We start from the raw sequence: 23,316 nt of genomic DNA, 5'->3' as shown, positions 1-23,316 counted from the left end.
TTGCAGCATTCTGCGGGTGCAATGCAATCCTGTTTCACTTGCACCCCTACAAGTCTATGGGGTGAGAGAAACATCACACTGCACTCACGTTACACCGGTGTAACGCGAGTGCAGTGCAATTCTCGCATCAGCCAGCAACGGACGAGAGAGGGCGATAAATCCCTCCCTCTCCTCCGCAGGGCCTGCCCTCCCCTCCGTAGCTGTGGTCTGATCAGACTACAGTCACATGACACTCGGCTCCTGCCATGCTGCTAGCGTGAGCCGAGTGTCATGCAAGGACTCCTAGTAATCCCCGTGTGGCCTCAGCCTAATAAGAACTATCAGTCTCCGTTTCCTCCACGAGATGGTCCTGGCCTGCCCAAGACAGTGTCAAGAAGCGACCTCCTGAGAGGAATGGACAGCACCGCACCTCTCCACACCCCCAGCCAGAACCATAACAGTTATCCTGTGAAGTAGGGCCAGGTCGCTTATCGGAGGAAAGCCCTCGCCTACGACTACCACCTCCTGGTCCAACTTTACATCACCACGGAAGGGGCTGGGGCACAGACAACTCTAAATCGAATCAAATCTTTATTTCTATATAGCGCTAACATATTCCGCAGCGCTTTACATACATCAGGAACACTGTCCCCATTGGGGCTCACAATCTAAGGTCCCTATCTGTATGTCTTTGGAGTGTGGGAGGAAACCGGAGTACCCGGAGGAAACCCACGCAAACACGGGGAGAACATACAAACTCCTTGCAGATGGTGTCCTTGGTGGGATTTGAACCCAAGACTCCAGCGCTGCAAGACTGCAGTGCTAACCACTGAGCCACCGTGCTGCCCGTACTCTGCCCACAAAGTAAGTTCTCAGTGTGAGTATCTAATTGTTTGCCCACGCAACGTTCATTAATGAACACTGTGTGCGCATCCTTGCAGTGCACATGGGAATTTAAAGGGACGGTATCCAGCAAGTTCCCGCCAGCGGCCTGAGCGCGTCTGTCCCCGGTAATCTGCTCGGGGGCCACAGAAAAGGTCCCCACCCCTGGTTTAGACCATACTGAGCTCCATATAAAAATAAAAAAGAACAGATGATCCATCTAATATCAGATTAATAGCACAAGTGAACACCAATAAAAAAAGCTTCGAACACCATTAAACAAAATACTATGTACCCCGAAACTACAACATTTCCAAACAAAACAATTCACATTTGATTAAATAAAAAATTTTAGGGCATCCGAAATGTCAAGACTAGTGCTAGTCGAACTCGCAAAAAACTGGGACCGGCATGTCCCTGCTAAATTAAAAAAATAAATAAATGGATCCGCTCCGGAATCTGATACCTATATAAGTTTATGGGAACCAGAATCTGGAGATTAAAAACGTTGGTGGAAGAGATAAGGGGGTAGGAGCGTGCGGTGTACTCACTGAGGCTGTGTTATGGCGGCAAGCTGCTTCCGGGTCACGCTTTCCCTTCCAGAGCCCACAATTAAGTCTCATTGAATATTCACTGCTTTGCCTGCCCACGTGTAATTGGTTGCAGTTAGACACGCCCCCACCTTAAGTGGCAACATGTGAGCTGACTGCACCCAATCACAAGCGCCAGGATGGCCGGTGGGCTGGGAAAGCAATGCAAGTGTCTGCAGGTCATTATGGTGGTATCAAATTAAATGAATAAATAAAATAATCGGCGCAGGGTCCTCCATATTCTGATGCCAGCACAGATAAAGCCCAAGGCTGCGGCCCCCAGCTGTCGGGCTTTATCTGTGCTGTGTATCAAAATAAGCCCAGAGTCACATGTGCATGGGACTCTCATCACATCACCCGACATGGCCTGCCTCTCTCCGAACATGAGCGTGCAGCTCCATAGAAACACAACAGCCGACCCGCCCTATCAGGAGAGTGTGCAGCTGTGCCGGGTGATGCGAGACGACACGAGACTCGCGCGAGTCCCTTGCAAGTGTGACTCCGGCCTAAGAGAAACCGCATGTAGCTTTTTTTTATTTTATTTAAATAATTAGTTTAAAAAAAAACCAAAACAATGTGCGGTCCCCTCCAATTTTGATACTCAGCCAAGATAAAGCCAGCTGTGGAGTGGTATTCTCAGCCCGCAGCTGCCCGGTATTGCATCCATTACATGTGACAATTCTGGTGCTTTACAGGCTCTTTCATTGCCCTGGTGCGGTGGCAATCGTGGTAATAGCAGGGGTTAATACCAGCGCACAGCTGCTACTAAACCCTAGGTTAGTGATGGCACTGGTGTCTGAGAGACCTGCATCACTAACCTGTAAATGAAAGTAAATAAGTACAAACACAAAGAAAAATCCTTTATTTGGAATAAAATACAAAAACACACCCTCCTTCACCACTTTATTAACCCCAAACACCCTTCCAGGCCCGGCGTAATCCACACGAGCCGTGATGAGCAATGACTGCAGGCAGACGCTGTCACAGGCTGGGGGCGCATCTGACTGTAACCAATCACAGAGGGCAGGTGGGCGGGGAAAGCTGTGTGTGTGCGCGATGAGCCTATTGCGCAATACAGGAAGTGAATGCGTGACCTGGAAGGAGTTTGGTGCCATGACACAGAGTCGCCATAAGTATGAAATGCTCACTTAATTCTTGTTTTCTTTATTTTTCCTTTAATTTCCCCAGTGCCGAATCCGGATAGTACAACCGGAATCCTGTGCCTGGGTTTGGCACCCGGGCATCTTTGAAACCGCGCGGAACCAGACTTTTAGGCGGGCTTTGCACGTTGTGACATCGGTAACAATGTGTTACCGACGCTGCAGCGATAGTCCCTGCCCCCGTCGCAGGTGCGATATCTTGTGATTGCTGGCGTAGCGAATATTATCGCTACGCCAGCTTCACATGCACTCACCTGCCCTGCGACGTGGCTCTGGCCGGCGACCTGCCTCCTTCCTAAGGGGGCGGGTCGTGCGGCGTCACAGCGATGTCACACGGCAGGCGGCCAATAGGAGCGGAGGGGCGGAGATGAACGGGACGTAAACATCCCCCCCACCTCCTTCCTTCCGCATTGCAGCCGGGACACAGGTAGGAGATGTTCATCGCTCCATACACAGCGATGTGTGCTGCCGCAGGAATGAGGAACAAAATCGTACCTGTCGCTGCAGCGAATTTATGAAAATGACCGACGCTACATCGATCACCCGATTGTGATGTTTTTGAGATTGGTGTATCTAGGCTTTACACGCTGTGACATTGAAAGTGAAATCCGGCACTGGTAACAATTTGACCCCAACGAGATCGCAGGTGCGATGTCGCAGCATGCAAAGTGCCCCTTATAGTCCGGATCCGCTCAGCCTTAGTCCAGACAAAACAATGAAAGAAATCACTTTGTTTTAATGTGGTAAACTTACCGGACCCCGCTCCAGTGACGCCTGCTTCTACCACTAGGTGCCGCTGTACTGACTCTGAGGGCAGCACTGGTGATATAGGAGGTGGTGATGTTGACAGCGATTGGTGGCTCAGTGCCCACACGAGATTCTAGTAAAAGCGTCCATCTAAAACATTCCACAAGAGTTTTCCTTCTGTCTGTAACTTTTACATTTATTATTTTCACAGTTTTGAAATCCGGGCAAATATCCGAGGAAGATTCATTTTGAAGCCATAATGGAGAAAGGAGAAAGCGATGTGTGGGGAGATGAGCGGCGCAAAGAGGAGGATCCTACAGGTAATCGCCCCGGCGAGGAGTAATGACTAGTGATGGGCGGACCCGCAGATACCCGGGATCGGCGGATGCAACCAGGTCTATAGGGACCTGAATCAGGCGTTTTTAAAATAGTGTAGAACTTAAAAGAATAGGTGACCCCTAAAGTATAACGCCAAAATTGTTAATTCTGGAAAACTCAAAAAATTACCACAGGACCACATTATAAATGCAAAAGGGAAAAATATTTTATTGAAATAATTTACAAAAGAAGGTGAAGCCATAAAACAAGGAAGAGTGTCGAAGATGGAAAATGCCACACAAGGGGAACAGAGTAAAATACACTCCAACCAACCTCCCTAGTGACACCCAGTAATAATAAAGGGTTAATTACATATAGTAGTGCAAATTACAGCAGCATATAAGTAACCAGAAAAATTGAAAATTGGTCAGCGACTCACAGGTTAAAGTGTTTGATTGCACACACTATAGACATTCCACAGAGCTATCCACTCATCAAGTCTGTACAGCAGCAATTAAGCTGGTTAGTAACTGCTGTGATACTGCGTGCGCCTCATAAGCAGACACTAACACAAACAGACCCCCATAAAACAACACTTTCAGTGCCAGGCAGCATGCAAAAATAAGGCGATTGTGTACATATATAATGTATATACAGTATATGCAGACCACTGAAACCCACATTACCTTAAGTCATGCTGTAGCACACAACGACCTGGGCACAGGGAGGCCGGGCGCACCTCGACGTACGTTTCACCTGATCGGCTTCATCAGGAGGCGTGGCTATACGGGGAGGAAAGGGTTTAAATGCTCCTTTTCACAAAGTCCCAAATAGAACAAATAAGCACGCTTAGCGCCATGTTGTCCTGCTCCCCCATATAAGGGCGCTTTCACACTTGTGTTGAACGGCAGCCGTTGCTATCTGCCGTCTTGAGGAATTACTGTAACCGTTGCAGGAAACCGTTTTATTCCTCATAGACTTTTATTAGCTACGGATAGCAACGGATGGTCCTGCGTTGCATTCGCCCCGCGGCGCATCAGTTGTTTTGTCGCTGACCGTCAGTGACCGTCGGGCGAAGGGAACGCTGAATGTAGCGGTTTTTGTTGCTGTAACAGAACACACTCCGAAGGATATCGTTGGAATCCGTTACAAGGCAAAATGAATGTCTATGATGCAGGATTCCGTCACGTTCTACTGAGCATTTCCAGCAGAACATTCTAAATCGTTTAAAAGCACTCCTGGTCTCTATCTCTGTCTGTCGGTGTCTCTCTCTGTCGGTCGGTCGGTCTCTCTCGGTCTCTATCTCTCTGTCGGTCTATCTCTCTCTCTCTGTCAATGTCGGTCTATCTCTCTCTCTGTCAATGTCGCTCTCTCTCTCTCTCTGTCAGTCTGTCTCTCCCTCTCTCCCCCTCTCTCATACTCCCCGATCACGGGCGCGACACTGCACAGCTGTCACACCTCTCTGGTGGGTTCTCCTCTTTTGAAAATGCCGGCCGCTCATTATTCCATCTCATATTCCCTGCTTCCCCCGCCCACCGGCGCCTATGATTGGTTGCAGTCAGACGCGCCCCCATGCTGAGTGACAGCTGTCTCACTGCAACCAATCACAGCCGCCGGTGGACGGGTTTATATCGTGCAGTACAATAATTAAGTAAATAATTAAAAAAAAACGACATGCGGTCCCCCCCAATTTTGATACCAGCCAAGATAAAGCCACACGGCTGAAGGCTGGTATTCTCAGGCTGGGGAGCCCCACGTTATGGGGAGCCCCGCAGCCTAAAAATATCAGCCAGCAGCCGCCTGGAATTGCCGCATCCTTTCGATGCGACAGTACCGGAACTCTACCCGGCTCTTCACGAATTGCCCTGGTGCGGTGGCAATTGGGGTAATAAGGAGTTAATGGCAGCACTTAGCTGCCACTAAGTCCTAGGTTAATCATGTCAGGCATCTATGAGACACCCCCAATGATTAACCTGTAAGTGAAAGTAAATAAACACATACACCCCAAAAAATACTTTATTTGGAAAAAAAGACAAAAAACACCCTCTTTCCCCACTTTATTAATCCCCAAATAGCCCTCCAGGTCCGACGTAATCCAAAAGAGGTCCCACGACGCTTTCAGCTCTGCTACATTGGAAGCTGACAGGAGCGGCAGTAGAACACCGCCGCTCCTGTGAGCTCCATGCAGAAACTGAAGGGAGTCGCGCTGTCAGCGGGGATGTCACTGAGGTAATGCCGGTGTGTGTGTGCGGTGATGGGTGCAGTAGTGCCGGTGTGTGCATGGGGATGACAAAGTCATCCCCAACCCCCCGATCTCCATGGTGACGCCACAACAACCACAGCACGCGGAAGGCCAGGACATCGCACGCGCACAGTACATCTGTGTCCAGGAGTAAGGGTTACTTTGCATGCTGCGACATCGCTAGCCGATGCCGAGCGCGATAGCTCCTGCCCCCGTCGCACATGCGATATGTAGTGCGAGCTGCCGTAGCGAACATTATCGCTACGGCAGCTTCACATGCACTTACCTGCCCTGCGACGTCGCTCTGGCCGGGGACCCGCCTCCTTCCTAAGGGGGTGGGTCGTGCGGCGTCACAGCGACGTCACACGGCAGGCAGCCAATAGAAGCGGAGGGGCGGAAATGAGCGGGACGTAAACATCCCGCCCACCTCCTTCCTTCCACATAGCCGGTGGATGCTGGGCGCAAGTAAGGAGATGTTTGTCGCTCCTGCAGCTTCACACACAGCGATGTGTGGAGCTGCAGGAACGACAAACAACATCGTACCTGCGGACACATCGACATTATGAAAATGAACGACGTGACACCGATCACCGATTTTGGACTGTTTCACGTTCGTTCATCTTCTCTCCTAGGCTTTACACGTTGTGACATCGTTACGGGCGCCGGATGTGCGTCACTTTCGATGTGACCCCGACGATATCGCAGGTGCGATGTCGCAATATGCAAAGTGCCCCTAAGTTGCAAAGTGCCTCAGCTGATTGCGCTACTCACCTCATTTGCTGCGTGGAGCTGACAGGAGCGGCAGTGCATTCTGCTGCTCCTGTCTCCTTCATGCAGCAGAGCTGGAAGCGACGCTGGACCATCCTGGATTACGCCGGACATGGAGGGCTTTTTGGGGCTTATTAAATTGGTGAACCAGGGAATTTGTTAGTGTTATTTATTTCTAATAAACGATTTTTTCAGGTGTGTGTGTTTATTTACTGTAACTTACAGATTAATCATGGAAGGTATCTCGTGGAGACGCCTGACATGATTAATCTAGGATTTAGTGGCAGCTATGGGCTGCCATTAACTCCTTATTACCCCGATTTGCCAACGCACCAGGGCAAATCAGGAAGAGCCGGGTACAGTTCCAGAACTGTCGCATCTAATGTATGCGGCAATTCTGGGCGGCTGCTGACTGATATTGTTAGGCTGGGGGGCTCCCCATAACGTGGAGCTCCCCATCCTGAGAATTCCAGCCTTCAGCCTTATAACTTTATCTGGCTGGTATTAAAATTGGGGGGACCGCACGCCTTTTTTTTTAATTATTTAATTATTTATTTCTTTGTCGCTCCATTGGGAGACCCAGACAACTGGGTGTATAGCTTCTGCATCCGGAGGCCACACAAAGTACTACACTTTAAAAAGTGTAACCCCTCCCCTCTGCCTATACACCCTCCCGTGCATCACGGGCTCCTCAGTTTTATGCTTTGTGTGGAAGGAGGCACACATCCACTCATGCATTCTCATTTTAGTTATATCGGTTGGAAGAAAAGTGGGCCCCCACGGGGCCCCCGGCATGTTCCCTTCTCACCCCACTACGTCGGCGGTGCTGTTAAGGTTGAGGTACCCATTGTGGGTACAAAGGCCGGAGCCTCATGCCGTCTCCTTCACCATCCCTTAGCGCAGGGGTGGGGAACCTCCGGCCCGCGGGCCGTATGCGGCCCGCAATGACCTTTTCTGTGGCCCCCGGGGCACTGGAGCAGATTCCCGGTGGCTGTGGTGCTTGGGCAGCTGCTCATCTTGTCTATTGCCGGCAGACAGTACTGGGGGTGGGACTTCCTCCCTCTTGCTCCTACATGCTCCCTGTGAGATTGCAGCTAGAATCAGAGTGATGGGGGAGGGGCCTGCACGGGATATAGAAGGCTGTATAGTGCCGTGCGTTCTACCTCTCACACTCCCATTCTGTGCTCGGCTGTTCATGGCTAGCAGGTCTTTTGATGGAGAGAAAAGACGAGAATGAAGCCAGCCCTTGAGCTGAGCTGCTGCATCCACACTTGTGCTGCACCTAATCTTACAGGGCAACTAAGCAGCAGGTACTTATATCTGTGCTAAGTGTGTTTATATCTAATATATACCACCATATATCAAATGTATTTGTCACTTAAGTGTCCAGCGTCTGTTGTGTATACGACATGTGCGTGTGCTGTGTATACGGCGTGTGTGCTGTGTGTGTGCTGTGTATACGGCGTGTGTGCTGTGTATGTGCTGTGTATACAGCGTGTGTGCTGTGTATGTGCTGTGTATACAGCGTGTATGCTGTGTATGTGCTGTGTATACAGCGTGTGTGCTGTGTATACAGCGTGTGTGCTGTGTGTGTGCTGTGTATACAGCGTGTGTGCTGTGTGTGTGCTGTGTATACAGCGTGTGTGCTGTGTATACAGCGTGTGTGCTGTGTGTGTGCTGTGTATACAGCGTGTGTGCTGTGTGTGTGCTGTGTATACGGCGTGTGTGCTGTGTGTGCTGTGTATACGGCGTGTGTGCTGTGTGTGCTGTGTATACAGCGTGTGTGCTGTGTGTGTGCTGTGTATACAGTGTGTGTGCTGTGTGTGTGCTGTGTATACAGCGTGTATGCTGTGTATGTGCTGTGTATACAGCGTGTGTGCTGTGTGTGTGCTGTGTATACAGCGTGTGTGCTGTGTATACAGCGTGTGTGCTGTGTGTGTGCTGTGTATACAGCGTGTGTGCTGTGTATACAGCGTGTGTGCTGTGTGTGTGCTGTGTATACAGCGTGTGTGCTGTGTGTGTGCTGTGTATACAGCGTGCGTGCTGTGTGTGTGCTGTGTATACAGCGTGCGTGCTGTGTGTGTGCTGTGTATACAGCGTGTGTGCTGTGTATGTGCTGTGTATACAGCGTGTATGCTGTGTATGTGCTGTGTATACAGCGTGTGTGCTGTGTATACAGCGTGTGTGCTGTGTGTGTGCTGTGTATACAGCGTGTGTGCTGTGTGTGTGCTGTGTATACAGTGTGTGTGCTGTGTATACAGCGTGTGTGCTGTGTGTGTGCTGTGTATACAGCGTGTGTGCTGTGTGTGTGCTGTGTATACGGCGTGTGTGCTGTGTGTGCTGTGTATACAGCGTGTGTGCTGTGTGTGCTGTGTATACAGCGTGTGTGCTGTGTGTGTGCTGTGTATACAGCGTGTGTGCTGTGTGTGTGCTGTGTATACAGCGTGTATGCTGTGTATGTGCTGTGTATACAGCGTGTGTGCTGTGTGTGTGCTGTGTATACAGCGTGTGTGCTGTGTATACAGCGTGTGTGCTGTGTGTGTGCTGTGTATACAGCGTGTGTGCTGTGTATACAGCGTGTGTGCTGTGTGTGTGCTGTGTATACAGCGTGTGTGCTGTGTGTGTGCTGTGTATACAGCGTGTGTGCTGTGTGTGTGCTGTGTATACAGCGTGCGTGCTGTGTGTGTGCTGTGTATACAGCGTGCGTGCTGTGTGTGTGCTGTGTATACAGCGTGCGTGCTGTGTGTGTGCTGTGTATACAGCGTGTGTGCTGTGTGTGTGCTGTGTATACAGCGTGTGTGCTGTGTGTGTGCTGTGTATACGGCGTGTGTGCTGTGTATACGGCGTGTGTGCTGTGTGTGTGCTGTGTATATGGTGTGTGTGCTGTGTATACGGCGTGTATACGGTGTGTGTGCTGTGTATACGGCGTGTGTGCTGTGTATGTGCTGTGTATACGGCGTGTGTGCTGTGTGTGTGCTGTGTATACGGCGTGTGTGTGCTGTGTATACGGCGTGTGTGTGCTGTGTATACGGCGTGTGTGTGCTGTGTGTGTGCTGTGTATACGGCGTGTGTCTGCTGTGTATATGGTGTGTGTGCTATGTGTGTGCTGTGTATACGGCGTGTGTGTGCTGTGTATACGGCGTGTGTGTGTGCTGTGTTTGGCACGTAATAAAGTTTCATATTGTAAGGTTTATTGGTATATCTAATTCCTGGTGTGCACATGTTTACATGCAGAACTTTTTGGCGTGTTGAGTGCTGTGCATGGCTTGTGTGTGTGCTGTATACGGCATGTGAGTGCTGTGTATGGCTTGTGTGTGTGCTGTATACGGCATGTGAGTGCTGTGTATGGCTTGTGTGTGTGCTGTATACGGCATGTGAGTGCTGTGTATGGCTTGTGTGTGTGCTGTATACGGCATGTGTGTGCTGTATACGGCGTGTGAGTGCTGTGTATGGCTTGTGTGTGTGCTGTATACGGCGTGTGAGTGCTGTGTATGGCTTGTGTGTGTGCTGTATACGGCATGTGAGTGCTGTGTATGGCTTGTGTGTGTGCTGTATACGGCATGTGAGTTCTGTGTATGGCTTGTGTGTGTGCTGTATACGGCATGTGAGTGCTGTGTATGGCTTGTGTGTGTGCTGTATACGGCGTGTGAGTGCTGTGCATGGCTTGTGTGTGTGCTGTATACGGCATGTGTGTGCTGTATACGGCATGTGTGTGCTGTATACGGCATGTGAGTGCTGTGTATGGCTTGTGTGTGTGCTGTATACGGCGTGTGAGTGCTGTGCATGGCTTGTGTGTGTGCTGTATACGGCATGTGTGTGCTGTATACGGCATGTGAGTGCTGTGCATGGCTTGTGTGTGTGCTGTATACGGCGTGTGAGTGCTGTGCATGGCTTGTGTGTGTGCTGTATACGGCATGTGTGTGCTGTATACGGCGTGTGAGTGCTGTGTATGGCTTGTGTGTGTGCTGTATACGGCGTGTGAGTGCTGTGCATGGCTTGTGTGTGTGCTGTATACGGCATGTGAGTGCTGTGTATGGCTTGTGTGTGTGCTGTATACGGCGTGTGAGTGCTGTGCATGGCTTGTGTGTGTGCTGTATACGGCATGTGAGTGCTGTGTATGGCTTGTGTGTGTGCTGTATACGGCGTGTGAGTGCTGTGCATGGCTTGTGTGTGTGCTGTATACGGCATGTGAGTGCTGTGTATGGCTTGTGTGTGTGCTGTATACGGCGTGTGAGTGCTGTGTATGGCTTGTGTGTGTGTGCTGTATACGGCGTGTGAGTGCTCTGCATGGCTTGTGTGTGTGCTGTATACGGCATGTGAGTGCTGTGTATGGCTTGTGTGTGTGCTGTATACGGCGTGTGAGTGCTGTGTATGGCTTGTGTGTGTGCTGTATACGGCATGTGAGTGCTGTGTGCAGTATACAGTATCTCCTGTGCATGTGTACTATATATGGCCAGTGTGTGTCATGGGTAGTGTACAATATGACAACTGTGTCAAGGCTGTGTGCAGTATACGGGCAGTGTGTAAGAGCGGTGTGTGTATGTACAGTGTCTCCTGTGTAATATATATGATTTACCAATCTGCGCTTCAAACAAAGACAAACCTGGAAAAGCAGTTGTGAGACGCAAACATCACAGCGCACCAAAGAGAATCAGCTCTGGCCGCCACAGTAGGGGTATAGGGGTGAGTTAATTAATTGTTTGACCAATTATAGCCGGGTCATTTTCAAGTTGATGATTTTGTGCGGCCCCCGAAGGTTGGTAGAATTTTCCAAATGGCCCCCGGCAGTAAAAAGGTTCCCCACCCCTGCCTTAGCGGCTCTGGGAGAAGTGGGATCCTGAGCGGTCATCCATTCACTGGGACCGTGCTCCCTCCGCAGCCCCTGTGGGAATCTGTCGGACAGGAGCTTATTATCTTCAGGGACCGGGCCCTGCATCACTAAGGTACTCTGTACCCCCATGGGGGATGTGCATGGAGCGCCTTCATCCCGGACGCTGCAGCAGCTGCTTATTTGTGACGGCCGGCGGACTTCCGCGCCGACCGCGCCTGTTTGTCGGCCGCGGTCTTAAATTTAGTCCCCGGCTTCAATTGCGACCTAGTAGCAAAACTCCCGCCCCCGGGCCTGTCTATCAGGGGTAAGGGCGGGACTGCCGACCTGACGTCGGTTGTGAGGGCCGGAGCATCCTGTATGCCTCCTCCCCCCTCACTGATCACTGTGGGGACTCCAGATTCCCGCACTTTTCTAGCGCCGCCCACGGCCCCACTCCTCCCCAGAGAGCTCCGGCAGCCATTTTTTTGCCATTCTGCCTGTGGAGGATTTCCAGGAAAGAGCTCTGCAACGCTGGGAGACCTAAGGCAGGGAATCTGGAGGACACACACTCCGCTTTTTAGCGGTCGGTAAGCCACACCGGACACCCGGTGCTGGCCCCCTTAGGGTGCCGGAATAGCTACTATTTATATATATATATATATTATATATTTCTGTTTGGTCGGGCTGTATACCCTTTCCCATATACCCTCAGTGATCACTCTCCTAGGAGACAACAGCATGTCGTCCACAAGGAGCAAGGGTGCCAAGGCACAGGGTTATTTTGCGTCCTGTACCTCTTGTGCGGCTAAGTTGCCTGCGGGTTCCACCTACCCACACTGTGAGCAATGCTCGACCCCTGTTTCGCTTGCTCAGCCGGAGCCTCGGTCACTAGTGGGCCCCTCGGCTCAGGTAGAACCCCTTGCTCCCCCTGTCCAGGCGGCAGGGACAGAGTTTGCAGTTTTTGCTGAAAAACTATCTGAATCACTCTCACAATCCATGGCTCAGTCTATGGACAAATGGTCTGCCAAGCTGCTTGAAGCTTTGCAGTCCAGACCGGTCCTTCCACAGGACTCGGGCCCTGTTGGATCTTCACCTCCAGGCCCCTCTCTGTCCGCGCCGCAGCACGTTCCCAGGGGGGGCCCTAGGTCTCATGTGGAGGACTCCGGCCCGGACCACAGTCCCAGACCGGCTAAGCAGGCCCGCTGGGAATCTTCCCCGACTTCTTCACGCTGCTTGGGTTCCCAGCTTGAGGACTCTCTGGAGGACGAGGCGGACGTCGCAGCTCAGGGCTCTGAACCTGACGTTGCTCTCAATCTTGATACACCTGAAGGGGACGCCATAGTAAATGACCTTATCTCGTCCATCAACCAGGTGTTAGATATATCTCCCCCGCCGCCACCTGTAGAGGAATCAACTTCTCAGCAGGAGAAACACCAGTTTCGGTTCCCTAAACGTACACGGAGTGCGTTTTTCGATCACTCTAACTTCAGAGATGCTGTCCAGAAGCCCAGAGCAGTTCCGGACAAGCGCTTTACTAAGCGCCTTACTGACACACGTTACCCCTTCCCTTCTGACGTAGTTAAGGGTTGGGCTCAATGTCCCAAGGTGGATCCCCCAGTCTCCAGATTGGCGGCTAGATCTGTGGTATCGGTTGCAGATGGCTCATCTCTAAAGGTTGCCACTGACAGGCAGATAGAACTCCTGGTGAAGTCCATCTATGAGGCCAGGGGCGCGTCTTTTGCCCCGGCCTTTGCAGCCGTGTGGGCACTCCAAGCTATCTCAGCTTGTCTGGCTGAGATTAATGCTGTCACACGCAATTCTGCTCCGCAAGTTGCGTCTTTGACTTCTCAAGCGTCAGCTTTTTCTTCCTACGCCATGAACGCAGTCCTAGACTCTGCTAGCCGTACAGCTGTGGCATCCGCTAACTCTGTGGCAGTCCGCAGGGCCATGTGGCTGCGTGAATGGAAGGCAGACTCGGCTTCCAAGAGGTTCTTAACCTTTTTGCCGTTTTCTGGCGACCGTTTGTTTGGTGAACGATTGGATGAGATTATTAAGGAATCCAAGGGAAAGGACTCCTCCTTACCCCAGTCCAAACCGAAGAGACCTCAGCAACGGAAAATACAATCGAGGTTTCGGTCCTTTCGTCCCTCCGCCAAGCCCCAAACCTCTTCGTCCAACAGGCCGGAGAAAGGCCAGAGGAACTCCTATGCGTGGCGGTCCAAGTCACACCCCCAAAAGGCCGCAGGAGGCACTGCTTCCAAGGCGGCCTCCTCATGACTCTCGGCATCCCCGAACCGCATCCTCGGTCGGTGGCAGGCTCTCCCGCTTTTGCGACGCCTGGTGGCCACATGTTCAAGACCGATGGGTGAGAGACATTCTGTCTCACGGTTACAGGATAGAGTTCAGCTCTCGTCCCCCGACTCGTTTCTTCAGAACCTCGCCGCCCCCCGAGCGAGCCGATGCACTTTTTCAGGCGGTGAACGCTCTGAAGACAGAAGGAGTTGTGATCCCTGTTCCCCCCCAGGAACATGGTCGCGGCTTTTACTCCAACTTGTTTGTGGTGCCAAAGAAGGACGGCTCGTTCCGTCCCGTTCTGGACCTCAAACTGCTCAACAGACATGTGAGCACCAGACGGTTTCGGATGGAATCTCTCCGCTCGGTCATCGCTTCAATGTCACAAGGAGACTTCCTAGCATCGATCGACATCAAGGATGCTTATCTCCATGTGCCGATCGCACCCGAACATCAACGCTTTCTGCGTTTCGCCATCGGGGACGAACACCTTCAGTTCGTGGCTTTGCCTTTCGGCCTGGCGACAGCCCCAAGGGTGTTCACCAAGGTCATGGCATCTGTTGTGGCGGTCCTGCATTCTCAGGGCCACTCGGTGATTCCCTACTTAGACGATCTTCTGGTCAGGGCACCCTCTCAGATGGCGTGTCAAAACAGCCTTTCCGTCGCTCTGGCGACTCTCCAGCAGTTCGGGTGGATCATCAACTTCCCAAAATCCAAGTTGACACCGACCCAATCACTGACGTACCTTGGGATGGAGTTTCATACTCTCTCAGCAGTAGTCATGCTACCGCTGGACAAACAGCTTTCGCTGCAGGCAGGGGTGCAATCTCTTCTTTGGGGTCAGTCACACCCCTTGAGGCGCCTCATGCACTTCCTGGGGAAGATGGTGGCAGCGATGGAGGCAGTGCCCTTCGCGCAATTCCATCTGCGGCCACTCCAGTGGGACATTCTCCGCAAATGGGACAGGAGGTCGACTTCCCTCGACAGGAACGTCTCTCTTTACCTTGCAACCAAGACGTCACTTCAGTGGTGGCTCCTTCCCAACTCTCTGTCGCAGGGAAAATCCTTCCTACCCCCCACCTGGGCTGTGGTCACCACGGACGCGAGCCTGTCAGGGTGGGGGGCGGTTTTTCTTCACCACAGGGCTCAGGGAACCTGGACTCCGATAGAGTCATCCCTTCAGATCAATATTCTGGAGATAAGGGCAGTGTATCTAGCCCTATTGGCCTTTCATCGGTGGCTGGAGGGCAGGCAGATCCGGATCCAGTCGGACAACGCCACTGCCGTCGCATACATCAACCACCAAGGCGGCACTCGCAGTCGTCAAGCCTTCCAGGAAGTCCGACGGATTCTGCAGTGGGTGGAAGCCACAGCTTCCACCATCTCCGCAGTTCACATCCCGGGCGTAGAAAACTGGGAAGCAGATTTTCTCAGTCGTCAGGGCATGGACGCGGGGGAATGGTCTCTTCACCCAGACGTGTTTCGAGAGATCTGTTGCCGCTGGGGAACGCCGGACGTCGATCTCATGGCGTCACGGCACAACAACAAAGTCCCGGCATTCATGGCCCGGTCTCAAGATCACAGAGCTCTGGCAGCGGACACATTAGTTCAGGATTGGTCGCAGTTTCGACTGCCCTATGTATTTCCTCCTCTGGCGATGCTGCCCAGAGTGCTGCGCAAAATCAGGTCCGACTGTCGTCGCGCCATTCTCGTCACCCCAGATTGGCCGAGGCGGTCGTGGTACCCGGATCTGTGGCATCTCACGGTGGGTCAACCGTGGGCGCTCCCAGACCGCCCAGACTTGCTGTCACGAGGGCCGTTTTTCCATCTGAATTCTGCGGCCCTCAACCTGACTGTGTGGCCATTGAGTCCTGGCTCCTAGCGTCCTCAGGGTTATCTCAAGATGTCATTGCCACTATGAGACAGGCCAGGAAACCAACGTCCGCCAAGATCTATCACAGGTCTTGGAGGATCTTCTTATCCTGGTGCTCTAATAAGGGTTTTACTCCCTGGCCTTTTGCCTTACCCACTTTTCTTTCATTCCTTCAATCCGGAATGGACAAGGGTTTGTCTCTCGGCTCTCTCAAGGGACAAGTATCGGCGCTATCCGTATTTTTTCAAAAGCGTCTAGCCCGGCTTCCGCAGGTCCGCACGTTCCTGCAGGGAGTTTGCCACATAGTCCCACCTTACAAGCGTCCGCTGGAACCCTGGGACCTTAACAGGGTGCTAACGGCTCTTCAGAAACCACCTTTCGAGCCGCTGCGGGATGTCTCTTTATCACGTCTTTCGCAGAAGGTGGCATTTCTAGTGGCAGTTACATCGCTCCGTAGAGTGTCGGAGCTGGCAGCGCTGTCATGCAAAGCCCCCTTCCTGGTTTTTCACCAGGATAAGGTGGTTCTGCGTCCGGTCCCGGAATTTCTCCCTAAGGTGGTATCCCCTTTTCATCTTAATCAGGATATCTCCTTACCTTCATTTTGACCTCATCCAATTCACCAATGTGAAAAGGATTTGCACTCATTAGATCTGGTGAGAGCACTCCGGCTCTACGTGTCTCGCACGGCGCCCTTGCGCCGTTCAGATGCCCTCTTTGTCCTTGTCGCTGGCCAGCGTAAGGGATCGCAGGCTTCCAAGTCAACTTTGGCTCGGTGGATCAAAGAACCGATTCTTGAAGCCTATCGTTCTTCTGGGCTTCCGCTTCCTTTGGGGCTGAAAGCCCATTCTACCAGAGCCGTGGGTGCGTCCTGGGCATTGCGGCACCGGGCTACGGCTCAGCAAGTGTGTCAGGCAGCTACCTGGTCTAGCCTGCACACTTTCACGAAACACTATCAGGTGCATACCTATGCTTCGGCAGACGCCAGTCTAGGTAGGCTAGTCCTTCAGGCGGCGGTTGCCCACCTGTAAGAGGGGGTCGTTTTCGACTCTTTTTTTATCGAGGTATTCTTTTACCCACCCAGGGACTGCTTTTGGACGTCCCAATTGTCTGGGTCTCCCAATGGAGCGACAAAGAAGAAGGGAATTTTGTTTACTTACCGTAAATTCCTTTTCTTCTAGCTCCTATTGGGAGACCCAGCACCCGCCCCTGTTCCCTTCGGGCTGTTTGTTCTTTTGTGTACACATGTTGTTCATGTTCAATTGTTCTTTTGGTTCATGGTTTCAGTTTTCCGAACATCCTTCGGATTGAATTTACCTTAGACCAATTTATAAGTTTCCTCCTTCTTGCTTTTGCACCAAAACTGAGGAGCCCGTGATGCACGGGAGGGTGTATAGGCAGAGGGGAGGGGTTACACTTTTTAATGTGTACTACTTTGTGTGGCCTCCGGAGGCAGAAGCTATACACCCAATTGTCTGGGTCTCCCAATAGGAGCTAGAAGAAAACGAATTTACGGTAAGTAAACAAAATTCCCTTCTTCTCTGCTCCATAGTGACATGCCCACCGGCGGCTGTGATTGGTTGCAGTTAGACAGCTGTCACTCAGCGTGTGGGCGTGTCTCACTGCAACCAATCATATTTGCCGGTGGGCGGGGAAAGCAGGGAATACGAGATTGTTTAATGAGCGGCCGGCTTTTTCAAAAGAGAAAAGGCCGCTAGAGTTTAGAGAACAACCGGGCAGCGCCGCGCCGGTGATCGGGGAACGGTAAGTATTCGAGAGGGGTACTCCATTCAGTCACTCTGGTGATTAGCGGTCACCGGTGAGTCCTTCACGGGTGACCGCTAATCAGGACGCGACACAGACAGACCCACGGTATGAGGATGAAGTCGGGTGAAGTTCACCTGAGTTCATTCTCAGCGCGCGACTCTGCTGTCAGCCGGCATGTATCAACGACATTTAACATCACACACGGACATTTCACACGGACAACACACACACACACGTCAGTTAAGTTTCACACACACACACGGCCATTCCACATGCACACACGGCTAGCATACGCAGTTCACACAGATGCCACACGGACCATAAAAACGGACACAAAAACGGAAAACGGACCCGAAAAACGGACGTAACACACATGCGTGTTTTTTCACGGACGTGTGAAGGGGGCCTTAAAATGGTGGTAGAAGGGATAGGGGAATTACAGCAAGCGCGTCATACTTACCAGTCTCACACACGGCTATAACGCTACTTCCGGGGCCACTCATTATCATTCATACATATGCACTACTACCCTCGCCCATCGGCAGTGCCGGTGTCTGTGATTGGTTACAGTCATACTGCGCCCCCACCCTGTGTGTCTGACTGCCTTCAATCACAGACGCTGTATGAGTTCCTAGATTGGTGTAAAAATAAATAAAATTGGCTTAGGTTCCCCCCCATATTCAGATACTTAGCACAGGTAAAGCAGATGGCTACAGGCTGCAGCACCCAGCCGTGTGCTTATCTTGGCTGTGTAACAAAATAAGAGGGACCGCAAGCGGCTTTTTCTAAAAATTATTTAAATAAATAATTTTTAAAAACCTGCATGCGGTCCTCCTCAATTTTGATACCCAGCCATGATATAGCCGACAGCTGGAAGCTGCTATTCTCAGGCTGGACCCCCTCAGCCTTAAAATAGCAGCCTGCAGCCATCCAGGATTGTTTGCTTTATCATAGCTGGGTTCCAAAATTGGGATATGTATGTCTTATGTTGATACACAGCCTTTATCTGCGCTGGGTATCATAATATGGGGGACCCTACCTCTGATTTTTTTTATTTATCTTTACACCAATCTAGACACACAGCGTATGTGATTGAAAGCAGTCAGACACGCTGTCACACCGGGGGGGCACGGTCTAACTGCAACTAATCAGAGACGCTGCAACTGCCGGTGGACAGGGAAAGCAGTGCATATGTATGAAGGCTATTGAGTTGCCCCGGAGGTAGTATGAGCAGCCCCAGAAGCAGTGTTACAGCCGCACGTTAGACTGGTCAGTATAAGGCTCCTGCTTTTCCCTTTGTTTTATGTGTTTTCTCAGTTTTTGTTTCCATAAATTCCCTCATTCAGCTAAAATACGGATTATATATGGCTGACAGTGTGATAGCGGTATGTGTGATAACCCTGGCTGTGCATCTACAATATAAATTTAAGAATAAACAGATGATAGATCATCAATGACACATAAGAAACCTCATTTGGTGTTTTTTATGATATCCATCATGGCTCCAGGATTAATATGTAACGTATGTAGCAGCAGTAATTTTTTTTTTTTTTTAACTTCGTTTTAACAAAATAGTCAAGTCAGACATGGTACACCACAGATTGTAAATAGCAAAAAACAATTATAAAGTACAAATCAAGCATAAAAGCTAATCTCAACCATCTCTGGTGCAACATTATCGTCTATCTACTTTAACATTGGAACAATCAACGTATCTCTGTGATAGACATGCAGGCAGCTTATTCCGAATTAGTCTGAGATAGCCATAACTAAAGATCACAGAAATAACACAACAGACAAAAATAAAGTATAACCATACTATCACTATTTGCCACTGGAGGATGTCACACCTTCAAATTGCAAAAAAAGAATCATTAGCTACATTAACCTCTCTCTCAAGTTTCTGTGAGTGTGCTGGGAGAGGAATTCCATAGATCCCAGATTTTACCCCACAGGGGTGTACTAACATTTAATGCGTCACCAGCGTTCCCGGCCAACGCTCTTATGAATGCCAGGCACTTCCAGTCATGCGCATTAGACCTCTCTGAAGCTGGGACACATACACCCGGCTTCATACTTCGCTTGACCGGAAGTGCCCGGCATTCAGAAATGCGGTCGCACCAAACACAGGTACGCGCGTCACCACTGGTGATGCTGAATTGAATAGCAAGTTAATACGCCCCTGTGGGCCCTGGTGGGCATACTAACATGCTAAGAAGGTGGACTACTCGGGGGGATATAACGCCCATGGGACTAGTCCCCCGTGGTCATTAGCATGAGATAAAGATCTTTAGAAATACTTTTTCTAAATATCCCTTTATCTATGCTAGTGTATACAAGGACAGGAATTAGCAATATGCACCTAGAACTGCTCGTGGTTCTGGATGCATATTGCACCTGACAGGTCCCCTTTAACAACTAACTCAATATATGCCCAATTGGAATCCCATCCAAGGGACAATGAATGCGATTGCACTATAGATGTTTAATCAAATGCGATTTTATTGTGAAAACATATATAAAACATCCAAAAAAGTGGAAAACACGCAGCCACCAGGAGGGACATAAACCTAAGTGCTGAAGCTGATGGTTCCACCTGCGTTCCAGCGCGCGCAATGCAGAAGTGATTTGAATGGAGGTGAGCAGTCGGAGCTCCATGCGCCATAATCACCTGAGAAACGCACAGGTTCTTTTTTTTTTTTTAAATTCTTTATTTAACTATAAACATGGAAACATTCCAAAATTAATCAATTTCAGTGCATTTCACATCCATTGTATGACATCTAATAACAGACTAACTGTGTCACATGAAAATTTCTACACTTTGACCCCTCCATGTTTACCCGAAAATTTTTATAATACGGGAAAACCAGGGTAAATTAAGAATAAGAGAAGAAAGAAACGAGTAAGGGTGGCTTTACATGCTGCGATATCCGGTCCGATATCGCTAGCATGAGACCCACCCCCATCGTTTGTGCGCGACGGGCATATTGCTGTCCGTCGCGTTCAAAATCGCGCACCCCCGTCACACGTACTTACATGGCCTTCGACGTCGCTGTGACCGGCGAACCGCCTCCTTTCTAAGGGGGCGGTCCGTTTGGCGTCACAGCAACGTCACTAAGCGGCCGCCCAATGATAGCGGAGGGGCGGAGATGAGCGGGACGTAACATCCCGTCCACCGCCTTCCTTCCGCATTGTGGCCGGAGGCAGGTAAGGAGATGATCCTCGTTCCTGCGGCGTCACACGTAGCGATGTGTGCTGCTGCAGGGACGAGGATCAACTTCGCCTCAGCGACAGCAGCGATAATTGGGAGTAGACCCCCATGTCAACGAGGAGTGATTTTGAACGTTTTTGCAACGATCCAAAATCGCTCCTAGGAGTTACACGCTACGACATCGCTACAGCGGCCGGATGTGCGTCACAAAATCCGTGACCCCAACGAGATCACTGTAGCGAAATCGTAGCGTGTAAAGCCCGCTTAAGACAAGAAAGATTTGACAAGTGACGAGTAAGAGGGGGAAGACACAAAAGGAAAAAGGGGAAGGGAAGAGGGAAACACTGGGGCTCGAACGGACACAAAGCAGGGATCAACCTTCTCAGAACACCTCCGTCCCTAGGCATCATAGGCCCTCCCTCAGTCAGGGGGTGTCCAAGTGCCGTAGTCATTAGAGTATTTAAACTCGATCCAGGAGAACCATGTCCCGTGAAAGGCCTCATATCTGTCATGGAGAGACGCCGTCAGGTCCTCCATGTACAACAGTTCGTTCACCCTGTTTGCCCACATTGATAACGTCGGCGGGGAGGAGGATCTCCACTTCAGAGGGATGCACATCCTGGCGGCCATCACCAGAAAGCTTATTAGAGACCCTTTGTATGCACGGACAGAGGACCCGGATAATTGGAGCAGGAAGAGTTCCGGGCCCAGGGTCTGCGTATATCCAGTCACATGCCTGATCACTCTCCCTACCCCCTCCCAAAACTGCTGTAACACTGGCCAGTCCCAAAATATATGTAACGCACAGGTTCTTAATTAAACTGCATCGTTTTAATTGGTTATGGGTAGTTTATATAGACGGCTTGACCCCACCCTGACATGCCTCTTTGAGAAAGCATTAGTGAAACGTACGTGAGAGGTGTAGGGACACGCCAATGCTGTTGAATGTATTAGGGCTGCTTCTCACTTGCGAGTTTCTCGCAGTAGAGCAATGCGAGAAAATCTCGGCATTGGAATCGGACACATGTTAGTGAATGATTCAGCTCTCATCAGCGATTTTTTTCTCACTCCAAATCGGACTGAGAAAAAAATCGAAGCATGCTGCTTTTTTGCGAGTTTCTACTGCGAGTCTCTCCAATGCAAGTCTATGGGAGCGTGTAAAAAATCGGATGTCACGGGACGGCACTCACACCATCCTAGTGACATCCGATTTTCTAAATACATTTCTCGCATGTTTCCTAAAACACTGGAAACTAGTGATGTCTCACAATGTCTGTCAATCACTATTCTCTGTCAGTCGGTCTCTCCCTCTCGGTCTCTATTCTCTCTCTGTCGGTCCGTCACTATCTCTGTCCCTCTCTCACAGTCTGTCGGTCATTTTCCCCTCCTCTCTCATACTCACCGATCCCCGGCGCGGCGCTGCACGGCGGTCACACTGCTGCGGCGGCTTTTACTATTTTGAAAAAGCCGGCCGCTCATTAATCAATTTCGTATTCCCTACTTTCCCCGCCCACAGGCGCCTATGATTGGTTGCAGTGAGACACGCCCCCACGCTGAGTGACAGGTGTCTCACTGCACCCAATCACAGCAGCTGGTGGGCGGGTCTATACTGTGCAGTGAAATAAATAATTAAATAATTTAAAAAAACGCCGTGCGGTCCCCCCCAATTTTAAAACCAGCCAGATAAAGCCATACGGCTGAAGGCTGGTATTCTCAGGATGGGGAGCTCCACGTTATGGGAAGCCCCCCAGCCTAACAATATCAGTCAGCAGCCGCCCAGAATTGCTACATACATTATATGCGACAGTTCTGGGACAGTACCCGGCTCTTCCCGATTTGCCCTGGTGCGTTGGCAAATCGGGGTAATAAGGAGTTATTGGCAGCCCATAGCTGCCAATAAGTCCTAGATTAATCATGTCAGGCGTCTCCCCGAGAAACCTTCCATGATTAATCTGTAAATTACAGTAAATAAACACACACACCCGAAAAAATCATTTATTAGAAATAAAAAACACAAATTCCCTCATCACCAATTTAATCAGCCCCAAAAAGCCCTCCATGCCCGGCGTAATCCACGGTCCTCCAGCGTCACAACCAGTTCAGCTGCATGCAGGTGACAGGAGCAGCAGAAGACACCGCCGCTCCTGTCACCTCCACGCAGCTAATGAAGACAGCCGCGCGATCGGCTGAGCTGTCACTGAGGTTACCCGCTGTCACTGGATCCAGCGGTGGCCGCGGGTAACCTCAGTGACAGCTCAGCTGATCGCGCTACTCACCGCCGCTCCGGTCAGCTCCACGCAGCAACTGAGGTGAGTAGCGCGTAAATAGTAAAAGCTGCTGTCATCTGCCATTCAGCTCTGCTACATGGCTGTCTGTGTCTGCTGTCAGCGGCCATGTAGCAGAGCTGAATGGCAGATGACATAGTAAAAAATACGCATTACACACGCTTTACACACGCATTACACACGCTAGTAAAATCATTAATTTATTCAGAAAAAGCATCGCACTTGCGTTGCACTCGGACTTAACGTGAACTAAAATCAGCCGAGTTTTTTTCAGCCCAGTCGGACCGATTTTACTCGCATAGATGTGTTTCCAGCCTTAAGGTAAATGCTGTTTTTCAATGCCATTGATTCTATTAACACAGTTTTTTACAGGATTGGTAATATCGCCAATA

General features: G+C 50.6%; 1 protein-coding gene across 2 annotated transcripts in view; it reads left to right on the top strand.

Annotated features, from left to right (window-relative positions):
- Positions 1 to 23,316, top strand: part of LOC142263434 (uncharacterized) — a 151,970-nt gene that overhangs the window by 118,428 nt on the left and 10,226 nt on the right. Inside the window, exon 2 of one of the 2 annotated variants that reach the window (XM_075332214.1) lies at positions 3,570 to 3,678. The exons of the other annotated variant lie outside the window; for it this stretch is intronic. Coding sequence (XP_075188329.1) covers positions 3,618 to 3,678 — 61 coding nt within the window. The 5' untranslated portion in view covers positions 3,570 to 3,617. The remainder of the gene's footprint in view (positions 1 to 3,569; positions 3,679 to 23,316) is intronic. 2 annotated transcript variants of the gene reach the window in all.

Source organism: Anomaloglossus baeobatrachus, unplaced genomic scaffold (genome assembly GCF_048569485.1).
Source record: "Anomaloglossus baeobatrachus isolate aAnoBae1 unplaced genomic scaffold, aAnoBae1.hap1 Scaffold_2577, whole genome shotgun sequence".
Taxonomy (NCBI): Eukaryota; Metazoa; Chordata; class Amphibia; order Anura; family Aromobatidae; genus Anomaloglossus; species Anomaloglossus baeobatrachus.
Note: the sequence above shows the minus strand (reverse complement) of the source record. Positions and strands in the feature narration are given on the sequence as shown.